The following is a 12,723-nucleotide window of genomic DNA, read 5'->3' on the forward strand; positions in this document are numbered from 1 at the left end:
AATTTTGTTTAATGCAAGCGCCATACGAAAAGGGGACAGACTGCTTCCCCTTTAACACTACTCGGTTAGACTCATTTGAATTGTCAATTTTATTCTATCTTGTTGGTAATGAAGCAAAGGAATCTATAAAAATTACCTTGTACTGTAACACAAATGGCGCAGATAAATGTGAAGACCCAAGCCAACTGATCCTGTTCACCTGACATGACTATCCTGGGCTAAACTTGAGAGAGGATTTTGCCTGACCCTGAGAGAAACTGAAGAGGCTGAAGACAAAAAAAACAAGCATGGTGCCTAATACGGGTTAACATCTACAGAGAGCTACATCACACGACAACCTGGGGTCAAAGACAAAATGGTAGCATGCAAGGAAATTATAAAGTCCATTGAGAAAACCTTCATATCAAACACTCGGATATCCATTTCCCAACAGCCTCAATTTATTGACAAGAAAACTGACCAACATTTTTCACAAACAAACTCTTGCGAATCACATAGGTACAGACTTAAACTTAAAGGTAGAGTAGTCCTTTGGTAAACAGTCAGTTATACAATGGAATAATCAATCTTCCTTGACAATTTCTAGACAGGTTTCTCTCCATTTCTAGAAATTTTCAAAAATTCCTTCCATTCAGTAAAACCATGCAAACTTATCGATATAAACATCTTCATCTACCATATAAAGAACATTTCATTTCAGTTTACAATTTATTTGAACAAGTATTAAAACACTAGCGAATGAAGAGAATACTGTCCTTGGAGCACACTCATGTAATTCATCCAGAAGGTTGATTCTGCCAAGTTCTAAATTAATTAAGCCTTTACCTCTACATTCATAAGTATTTCTCCCGAGTCGGTAACCACTGGTTCTTTTCAGAACCAACACTACTCAAAAAGAGATATTCACATGGTGTTACCATAAACCTCTTTAAGTTAAAGTATTTCTTTTTCAAGCTCGAAAAAAAGTGGTAGAAGGAGGACTCTAGATGTCAGCAAACTCTATATTTCTATTATCTTCAAGATGGTGGTTAAGTTCAGAAAACCCTTTAAGTAACACTGCTACCTGGCAACAGCAATCCTGATGATTTTACAACTTCAATCGAAGACTGCAAGTAAAAATAAACCAGTCAGTGTCATGATTGAGAAGAATGATAACAATTGACTTAAAGTTGGGAAATCTGGGGAAAAAATGGCAGCAATATTGTGTCATGATGCAACAACATTTATTTGAAAAGAAAAATCAAGTAGAGAAAGTGAGTTTTTCGCAAAAACTATTTTACTAGAGTTGTACCGAATCGCTGGCTTTGGCTACATCCAATTACATCTACAGATGTTGCTAATGGTGTTGCTATGGCCTTCCTATGCTTCACGCAGTAGTCGCCAATTTGGACAAGACCCAAGTGTGAAGCTTGTGACCAACAAACTACTAGACTTGTGGACAAGTCGTTAACAGTCCCACGCGATGAGCTAGTCGAGTTGTGGCGGTGCTCTCACCAGATCACTGCTCCCGCACGAACTGCTGGTTGTTGACTTCTACTCCTCATAGTCATGACAGCAGTAGTCTCCCGGGGCCAGCAGTCTAGCAAGAAAACCGCGGGGAGAGTCGAAACGCTAACACCGCGTCAAACACATAACGACTTGTCCACAAGTCTAACAAACTACATGTACAGCATGGACTTCAGAATGCTGTCTCTTCTTTCTAAGTCAGCTTTTCAAGATGAAGTCAATTGCTACACTATGGCTGATACTGCTTTTACTTTTGTTGATATTACATTGTACACATGGTACCATCTTATGCGCCAAAATATTACCTTTTCGCAAACTTTTTTTTTTACACTATCATTCAATCTGCGACAATTTACATGTTTACAATGTTTACACTAGTTACACACCGCGGACGCACACATCCATCCCAATACATTATATCACACTCATAGCTTTGCACATCAAATTCCTGCTTTCCGGCGAGAATTATAAAAAAAAGATCATAAAAGAACATAAAAAATTACTTTGCATAATTTAGATGAACAAACATAAATTAAGGGGAAATATTAACATTATTGAAAAACAGAATCATGTTACAAATAAAATATTTTAAAACTATCAGGCCTACAGAAGGCACTTTATATTCTGGATGTTATATGCATAGTTAATGCATAATGACAGCAGCAGTGTAAGTTCTATGCGAGCAATATTATATTTTTGTTAATATTCTTCAAAAGGTACGTTCTTGGAAGCAGGTGAAACAAAAGTAAAATGGAATGTAGAACGCGAGTATCAATCAAAAGGAAAGAAAGAAAAAATACTTATTTCACAAACGCAGCGTAAAATTCGACCTCACTTATCTTTAAAAGCTCTCACAGTAAAACTTTATAAAAAACTGTCTTAGCAACAGCATAGTGCGGTGAACAAACATTTAAAATATTGTTATATTATTAGCACCACGGAATGCAAGGTAAGCCGCTGCCACACTCCGAAACAAATCATTGGTAACTATCATTAGTTCAGTTTGGCGCAAAATTGTTTTGAACCATAGTATCAATATGAGACATGGTTGTTAAAAACTATACATAAAATTTAGGACAAAATACAATTGTCTTTATGTCATAAACAGAGACGAAACTCTTAAAACCATTCTGTAATACTGGGGGAACTTTACAATTTAAAGTGTGCAGTGCGTGATTATTGTTGTGCTATTGCGTTAAATTTTAAAAGGTTCAATTTACTGCAAATCAGGCAGTGAAAACTTTAGGGTTTTAAGTAATTTATACCAGCCTATAAAACACTCATTTTAAACACTGCATAGGTACAACTGCAACGAGGACATAATTTCAGTTGCTGGGACAGATACATACAATTATCACGAAGCAGAGTTGAGAGAAGCAAGCTTGGCTTTTTCCCTCATAGTCAAGTATTACGTTACACAAACAATAACGTGATTTAAAAACTTTGGCTGTTCATTTTGTAAAAGTGATCACACAATGCTTTTACAAATGTACAGTTTGTAATGCAAAGTTTTCAGACTTTACCTTTCAGTCACTATTAGTTAGAGACTTTTTGGCACTCCAGAGGGCAGCAGACTTACCAGGTAAATCCATTGTTCTTTGCAGTGTGAGCATGCTCAGAAAGACGAAAACAATGGAAGTTCACCTGGTAAGTCTGCTGCCACCTACCATTCAGAAGTCTCTGATTAGAACAAGAAGTGCATTTAAGAGAAGCTTCATCTCCAAGAGAAGCTGTAGCTTATGAAGAGTGGATGGCAGAACAAGTGCATCGAGTTTTGACAATGTTTTTGAGGTTACGATTATGGCTACATTTAGGAGCGTACTTTCTTCACTAGAGAACAATGCGAGCATTTGGGACTACACAAAAGCAGACTCAATTGCACAGCGGTTACTTGAAAATACAAGCATGATTAACCACTTGTATGAATCCCAAAAGGATTGGGATATTATGAACTAATAAAATGGACGTAAATAAACTTTATTTACTTATAAACTTAAAGAGTATATGTCTCTTTTAAGGTAGTTTCTTTTGAAAGTAACTAGGCCATTCTAAGCACAAAAATAAGCTTTAGATAATATAAATGCTTGTATCTCATAATTCAATGATCTTCATTAATATTTTTAAAATTAAAGTTGTGCAAAAAGTATCCTTTGGTATCACATTTTTAAAGTTAATACTTGTTTTTGTCACGCACTTAACATATCAGGAACTCTATGTTGTATTAAATCTAAGTATGTTTCAAAAATCTGTATAAATCAAAAGGACTGATTAAAATTTGGGACAAAGGGGAAATAAGTACCAATCAAGTTTGATCAAAAAAGTCCTCTACTTATTGAGGACCTTAAAATGGAAAATATCTATGCGACCTGTTAAAAATAATTCATGGCATAATTGCTCCTTTGTTAATGCTGTATTCCAGAAGTTCCCACTGCTTCATCTAAGAGCTGTAACCCTTCTGCTCCCTCTGCTATAGAGCTGGGCCTGCTTGGTCTCCCGAGATGGTAAGGATCTTCAGGACAAAGGGGGGAGCCCTTCTGGGCATTGTCTTCATACCCCGAGTCTTGATCAGTTCTCAAGGAGGGTGTTGGGGACATGGAATCAGCACTTGTGTAACTCCTAGCATCGTTATCGATGTTAATTGTGCGTTGACACCAGTCCATCATGTTGGCGATAAGATCCGGTAGGGAATGACTACGTGCAGATGCTGCTCTAGCTTCTGCTGAGAGAAGCCGTTTATGCTGAACAGGCATTGGTATACGAGATGGGTTAGGGTGCTCAATGCTGTCCTTCCTAATCGGTGTTTGTGGATCAGCCTTCAGATGACTTGGAACAGGGGTTCGAGGTCTGAGCCTTGACGCACCTGGTGAGCTAGCCCGAGAGCTCGCGCGAGAACTCGCCCCACTCCTTGTCTCGCTTCGTGTCTCTCTTGGAATGACTCTATCGCGATAACTTTGTAGATACTTGGCAAGGTTCTCAGCATTCAATTCAGCTGGTATGGGCTGGCGTGGGGTTCTTGTATCCCTACCAGTTGTGGTTCGACGTCTTGGTGAGTTTCTAGTGAAGCCTCCTTCTTGGTCACGAACTGGGGTGTTAAAAAGACGACGATCAGTCCTAGAGTTTCTTAGAGACCCTGATCTCTGTAGATGGCTTTCCTTAGGTGTTTTACTTATCTCAGATTGAACGGTTTGACCTGATTTGCCTTCCGGTCTTGTTGCCCTAGACAGAGAGCCTGTTGCAACCCTACTGTTGGTTCCTGTACCACCAATAGTAGTCCTAAGCTTGGATCCTCTATCAAAGGATGGTATCTTGGTTCTGGCAGTACTCCTGTCGACCGAGAGACTACGAGTCCTCTCCCTTTCTTTCAAGCGTCTTGTCACACACTCCGTGGCAGATTTCTCACTGTCTGTTGGGGATCTTAAAGAAGACCCATCTTGTGACCCAACATCATTTGAGTCACTACTGTTACCCTTTAGCCTGTGGCGCCCTCCAGTGTCTCTTGAAATCATAATAACCGAATTGTCTCTTCTATCTGCAAGTCGCTTGTTTTCAATTCTTGCTGCAGTAGCACCCAGAGACCCGGATCGATGCTTTCTTCTTAGAGTAGGAGAGGTTGGAATGCTTCGGTTCCCAGAAATTTCCTCTTTATTTTGCTGATTAATTGTCAGATTTACTGATGCGCTGCGTGTGCGGCGACCAAGAGTAGCAGAGCCTGACTCTCGACCACCTGCAAGAGCAAGACGTCTGTAAACATCAGATTGCACATTGGACTCATTTAAATCTATCTGGGTGCTTGATAGGGGTCTTCGACGGGTTGGACTTGTGGGTGCACTACGTGCTGGGGTTCCCTGATTCCCTAGCTTAAGTTCCTCTCTGCGTTTCTTAAGAAACTCTTCAGTGCCTGTACCAGCTTGGCTGAGTCGTCTAGGTAGCTGTGAAGGTCTCTTTTCACTCTGTAGAGAGGACCTGCTTGGACTACTCCGGTTGAAGCTACCTTTAGGTTTGACTGGAGGACCATGTCCATTTTGGAGTTCCGTACTTTGGTTGGAGTCTTGACTAGCAATGGTTTCGTTACTATCCTCCCGTTTCATACGAGGGCTTGGACTACGAACAGATCGGCTTTCAACGTCATCCAGCGACTCAATACTTTGATTGCGGCTGTGTAGTCTTGGACCTTCCACTGAAACTCTGCACAAAAAGACAACAACAAAATAAACTTGCTATTTCGTTTCAACCAACGTATAAGAAAAAAAATTGAGGGACAATCCATGTGTCCGAGTTCATATGTTACTAAATAGGATTCATAAAATACATTTAAACAGAAATCTAACTTTCAAAAAACAAACACAAGTTCACAGTCTTCTTAATTTTCTCCTTTAAAACCATCTACTAAAGTCTTCTTTTGGAGATCAAAGCGACTTGGTGGACTTGGTGGGGGAACACAGGTGAGTAACTGATTGTTTCTGGAGAAGCTGTAATATCTCTCTACAATGCAATTTGCTTAACATTTCATAATTGGATATTCCAGAGCAAGGTTCCGAACCATTTAAGTTTTAACTTTATATTGTTCTTGATCGAAACCTACATGTATTTCTAGAACATGCCACAATTATTTACTTCCCAGTAGTGATAGATAAATGTCACACCATACCTCCGTTTGGGAGATTTGCGGTAGTCGCTACCGATGCTTTTGGTCCTGCTTCTATTTCCTGAGCGGTGAACTAAAGATAAAAAGCAAGAAAACAAATGATTGAAAATAAAATATAAATCATAGAACACACTATTTTTGTAAATACAGAGTACAGTAGTCCTATAGAGTAAACTATGGTTATATCTCACCTTTGCACCGGCATGGGTCATGTTTATCCAGATAATGCTCCAGCGTGTCCCAACCCCCTCCAACACGAACCATTACGTGACTTCGTAAAATCTGTGGGAGGAATCAGAAAATAACAATTCATAAGTTTGGTTGGATCAAACCTATGAGTTTAGAAGCAGTAATTTTCAACATACAAGCTGAAAAGGAAGGTCCAATTTATTTGAAACCACTGAAACTGAGTCATGATACCCCTTTCTCTTGTTATCACAGCTCACAATGGGCATAAAGAAATCTAAGCTTAAAGGGACAAGAGCGCCCTCTGTTGACCATAGTTGGTCAGTCAATTAATGTTTGTTTTGAGACAGTGAGGTCAAGCAGAACATAAATAATGTGATGCAGTAATGACAGTGGAATATGAATGACATTCATAAATGCGTTAATGAATGATGATTAGAGTGTTGGGCTTGTAAGTGGCTGAGTGAGCGATGGGATGAAATAGGCGTGGGTGAAACACTCAGATTGCTAGCTGGAGATGGCAAGACTTTAGGCGTGCAGTCTAGATGACACTATATGATTTAGGTTTAAAAAAGAAATGTGCATTATTTTCAATATGACCCTACCCTTAAAGGCAGAGTATACATTTGGACTTTGTCAAAGACCAGTCACTTGGTGCAATCTCTACCAATATTATGTACACAATAACAAACCTGTGGATATTTTGGCTCATACAAGGAAATAATGAAAGAAAAAACACCCTTTTGCACAGAATTGTGTGCTCTCAGATTAGAAGTTATTTGTAAAAAATTAACCTTTCTCTTGAAGTACACTAGGACAAAGGGGGAACATGTAGTTTCTAAAATTGTTTTATAGTTTCAACTGCTCTCAAGTGCTTTTTATCAAATAAGTTAAATATGTTATGGTCATTATTTTTTTGAGTAAATGGCAAATGTATACAATCCACTTATACACTTTGTTAGTATGACACACCAATTACACTGACATAAGCCTTCAATTGTGTGTGACACACATCTTTTTCGAAATGGCAAATTAAGGACCTCTATTAGTTCTCCAATTGTTTAAACTGTTTTGAGTGGCGTCTTAATTTGTTTTGTACTTGATAATGAAGCAGGAACGTCCTCACTCATTCAAAACACCCAGATCTCCTTTGTAAAACACCCAGATTTCCATTGGGTAGACACTTGAAATAATGTTTCAAACTTAACAAATCTAAGGATATTTGCAAGTTACCTTTAAAGGATTTCCTGGTTTGTGTATGAACTTTCTTTCAAAGTACACAACACTCTCAATTCACTATAAGAACTGCATTAAATACATGTACACACATGGATGTTGTGTTTGTTTAGGTCATGTCAACCCTGGTTGTGTTTTCTTTCAGTTTCATTATGATTTCCTCGTTCGAGATAGTTCGGGATAAAAATCTTCTTTGAAAACTACATGTATGACATCGTACGTCAATGTATTGTATTTGTTAGGGGATTGTGTGCATATGGTGACAGAGGATGTACATATAGCGGAAGGATGTCCAGAGTCTAGTCAGATAATTTTTTTCAGATTTCCTTCGATAATTCTTAGCCCTAAGGACATTAAGGAGGGAATTGTGCATCCAGCATTTCAGTGTATGCAGTGCCAGTGGACTTGAAAACAGCGCTCACTCACCGTCGATTCAACATCAATAGATCTTCCCCCAAAACTCTCATCCAAAAGTTTGGAAATGTAAGATGTCACTTACATATTTTAATTCAAACCCTATGATAATCAGTTTGTGGTAATGAAGTGACTGTTGTCGATTGTGTCCACACTCACAGTTATAAAGTTGTGTTTTAATATCAGCATTAAGCTTACAAAATTGCCTGTAGGATGTACATAAAGTACATGAATTATAAAACAGTTTGTAACTAAACATGTACACAAAATGGCTATTAAAACAGTTTTTATCTAAAAAAAAAAAAAAAAAAAAAAGGAATTTCCAAACCTTTAACATTTATATTGCACAATGACAGTTCAAGTCCAAAGCTAAAACTCTGAAAATCCTTGACATAATAATTAGCATGTATGTAAAACGTCAGTGTGTGTATTTTTTTGCCATAATCACATGTTTCAAGCTAATGGTTGGTGTTGGCATAGCAACAGTTGTTTGCGCTTCTTTGGGCTAATTCCACACCTTCCTTTTAAAGATTAAATATCAAGTGAACCAAATTAGGTGCAACGTAAAGTAAATGCATGAACATGAACATGACTAAAGTGGGGATAAACAATGAGGTAACACGCCTTATAAGCTCAAAAGACCCGAGTCACTTCCTCAGCGGATGGGAAGGCTTTCTCATAGTCGGACTGGATGTGTGGTTGATTAGCGCTTGGCAACCAAGCCCCACCTAAAACACCATCTACATGTACATGTATGTACAAGGGCAGCCAAGCCCCACCTAAAACACCATCTACATGTACATTGTACCAGTCTGATACTTCACGGAGGCAATGAAGACAATTGCCTCAGTGCCTCTTGGTCATTGCCTTGGTGCTCTTCAAATGCTCCAGTAGAAATTTACAATTTCCTGATAAGATGCCCTTTACCAAGGAGAAAATGCCTTGGTGCCCTTGCCCTTCTCAACATGTTTAAGCAAAGCATACAGGCCTGATGTACTCTACAAACACAGTTTTAACGCCAGCCTAACAATTCGATAGAGTTAAATATCAGAACTAGATATACGCACCCCGGCATGCGCGCAGGCGGCCATTTTCTAAGTTGACAAAACAGCCATCTCACAGCGTGTGTTTGTGCGGCCATTTTGTAAGTTGAACAAACAGCATTGCGTGAGCGTTCAATAAAAAAAAAACTCAAACGTGTATGTCATATTCAACGCGTGTACAGAATGGCGGTCCCGTCGCGTTTGTGCAAGCAGCATCACCAGTGCGCCCTCTAGTTCTTATATATAACTCTATGAACAATTCACAGATGACCCCATTAGAAACCATTGCTTCACTTTCCTACAAGAACCAAATAAAGTACTATCAGGCATGTAAATGAAATGCACGATATACATCCTATAACTATAACTTTACTAGACTTGTGGACAAATGTTAATATTGTGATAGCGTAATTACACTCAGTAGCTACATGTACATCTCTCCGCGGTCGAACACTGCTCTCGTTGCTCTCAATTTATGAGACCACAGTCACGAGAGCAGTCTTGCGAGAACACATTCGGTTTTGCGAAGAGACTCGGAACGCTATCATCTCGACAAATATTTAACGACTTGTCTATGAGTCTATAACTTTACAAGTCAGCAAATACACCTGTCTCCAGTACTGTACAACAAGTAATTATGTCTGCTACATCTGAATGTTGACTTTGGTATCTCTCTAATTGATACAGCCTTCAGTGAATAATTGCCTGACCTCAAAGATCTCACCCAGATGTACAGGAGGTTGCTAAATGCAGAGAGATTGTGGTGATGTTGGAGAAAGGATGTGGGTCCTTTCCCTATAGCACTTTTTCATGCTAATGAATTCCCTTGGGGCAACCCTGGAGAATAATGGCCAGTCCTATGTTACAGCGCCAGGAGCGTCACTGGGTGACGGACATGTGCGCTATATAAGAAGCCACAATTATTATTATTATTATTATTATTATTTCAGACTTAAAAAGCTCCACCCCTGCTCTGGAGTAGGGGTGAGCGTTAAAACCCCAGATACTCTTGAAACCTGCAGCCAGAACCCCTTGTCAAAGACCTACATGTAGGCGGGGACAGTGCTCCGGGTAATGTTGGGTACGAAAACTCCTTGGGCCTGCCCAGGGCTGTATTCCACGGGGATAAGAAATACAGTTTGAAAAGGGCATAGAGTTGAAACCATGGCAAGGAATATTGCTTGTCATTAATCACCAAAGGTATACCCCCTTATGTATTGAAGACAATGATACAAATCAGTGCAATGAGTAAGGTGACTCAATACCTTTAAGGCTTCAAAGAAAAAACGAAAAAACAATATCCACCGGCATCCACAGTTAAATGTCAACCATTTGGAGCGCCATGATTCATCTGCCATTACGACATGAATTAATGAAAGCACGCATTTCAATCGCGATTGTCCGACAGCACATTTAGTTTTTGTCATGTTTCTAAGTGACTCAAATTGAAAACCCTATTCTTGAATATCAATCAGGATGTTTCAGAGTCAAAACTAAGAGATTACTAATTTCCCTCGTGATTTTGACTTTTGATTCTTGAATGTTGACTGTAACGTTATACTTCCGCTGTTTTACACATGTATACACTTTGTACACTGGTAACGATATGTTACACTTTCCATGCTTAAAACTAACGTTCTTAAAGCAGGCAATATTTTTGGAATCGTTTTTATTCATGTATATTTATATGGACATTAAATCTAACCTGTGCAATTTCATTTCAAAAGGCGATAGTGTTTTTGAGATATTGCGAAAATCTGGAGTGGTTATGTCCACACAGAAAGAATAATCAGTAATTGAAATACATAATCTGAGAAATGTTCCTGCTAAAAACATAGCAATTTTACCAAAGGTATACCCTCCCTAAAAAGCAACAAAAAGATATTAACATTATTAACAAGCAACTGAATTCCCGTTCCTTTTCTTAAAGGTCAGAGGTAATTCAGAGATGAGTTGACGTTCCTCAAACAGCACTCTGCTTTCTTATTTGTGCAAAGGTCTCAAATTAATAATTGCTGGAGAGGGGAAATTGCCACTATCCCAGCTACTTAAAACTGAATATTTCATTGCCGAGGGTAGAAGCGTGTTCTCCATTCGGAGTGACATGGGGAGATTGTTTATCGATGCAGATGTCTGGCTAGCGTGGGCTGCCCAGTATTGGTGTGTTGGATAGCATCGTAAATGAGCTAAGTTTACTACCCTTTGTATTGGTTTATTAACAAAATTAAAATCACACTTGGGTGTGGGGGCAATGTTGTGTTGTAAAGTGAAGAGTATCTGAGTTTGTACTTCCTGTATATTTATTGGCTCAATTTGGTCTTCTTTTGGAACATAAAACAAAGCAAAAGAAGCTCCCATCATATGGAAAAAAAACAAGAAAAATTTTACTATGCTACATACATTTTTCCCGACATTGGCCACAGATATAACAGAGAGATATTTGATGTACAATGTACATGTATCAAATCAGACATTATTGTGCTTTGGGGGAGTCTTATTTGGGGTGGACTGTGGGGCAGGAGATGCAAGGGTTTTGAGCCGTCCCCTTCCCAAGCAAATTAAGTTTGAATCTCATCATTAAAAGCAAGACTAGCTCCAAGTCTCAAACAGTAAATTGCACAACCCAAATTATTTTCAAGTGTTAAATCGAGGCTGTTTAGTGTTGTCAACATATAACTTAGGAAGGCTTTGAATTTGAATTTGATTTTGTTTTATCAAATTGGAGGGGGGGAAGGGGTGTCAGGTGGGTTCTTTCTGAGCTGGGTCTCCCCACCCATCCCCACTGGTCACACACCACTGTACAATCCCTACCCTGATATTTCCATTGTGTTTACATGTAGTGTTGATCATTCTAATCACACATCAATGATTGTGAGCTTTCTGATTCCCAGCATATGACCAGTTATAAATATGTGATACTGATATGTGTCACAGCTACGTCCCACATCCACTGTTAACCTAATAAGGGGATGTCAACAAGGGGATGTCAACAATGGGAGACGGCCAAACCAATGTTTTCATTCTCAGTGATGAGGTGATAGGCAAGACAGGGAGATTAGACGAGAAGAAGGGGGGCTTTAAATGTCAACCTATGGATGGAGAAAGATGTAGTCTTGTCACAGCAGGAAGCATTTGATCCGATAGGTTGTCAGCTGAAGACACTTTGTTTAGGTTATTTTTAACTGTATGTGATAAATTTGTTTCTTGTTGTTCTTAGTTCTATGTGGCTTGAAATATACATATAAGGGGCCTACAGTACCAGGGGCTGATTTCACAGAGAGTTAGGACTAGTCCTAACTTAGGACTCGTCCTAGGAGATATTAAAATATTAAAGCTAGTCCTAAGTTCTCGTCCTAACTCAAGATAAGACTAGTCTTAACTCTTTGTGAAATCCACCCCAAGACTTTTGGGAAAGTGCCACAAGACTGTCAGGCTTTTATCCACTTATTTTTTAGCTCAAAATATTGACAGGACTTAACTCAATTTGACATGGTAGTTTGGCTGATAACCTTATTCTGGAAAGTATATTTTTGTTGTGATTAGCAACCTTTATGCTTTTAAAAAGCAGCTCTATGAAATTGGGCCCAGGCATATCAAAACACACAATTCTATTTAATGCAACAAGGGTGGTTTTTCTTTCAATATTTTCTTGTAATTTTGATGACAATGAGCCCAAACTTATTTTATGCATAT

General features: G+C 38.8%; 1 protein-coding gene across 1 annotated transcript in view; it reads right to left on the reverse strand.

Moving 5' to 3' along the window:
* Positions 1 to 418: 418 nt before the first annotated feature.
* LOC117290524 (GAS2-like protein pickled eggs) overlaps positions 419 to 12,723 on the reverse strand; it is a 44,037-nt gene continuing 31,732 nt past the window's right edge. Inside the window, exons 4-6 of the mRNA XM_033771956.1 lie at positions 6,343 to 6,433; positions 6,155 to 6,224; positions 419 to 5,691 (exon numbers count right to left, since the gene is read on the reverse strand). Coding sequence (XP_033627847.1) covers positions 3,909 to 5,691; positions 6,155 to 6,224; positions 6,343 to 6,433 — 1,944 coding nt within the window. The 3' untranslated portion in view covers positions 419 to 3,908. The remainder of the gene's footprint in view (positions 5,692 to 6,154; positions 6,225 to 6,342; positions 6,434 to 12,723) is intronic.

The sequence above is a fragment of the Asterias rubens genome, chromosome 5, assembly GCF_902459465.1.
Source record: "Asterias rubens chromosome 5, eAstRub1.3, whole genome shotgun sequence".
NCBI lineage: Eukaryota > Metazoa > Echinodermata > Asteroidea > Forcipulatida > Asteriidae > Asterias > Asterias rubens.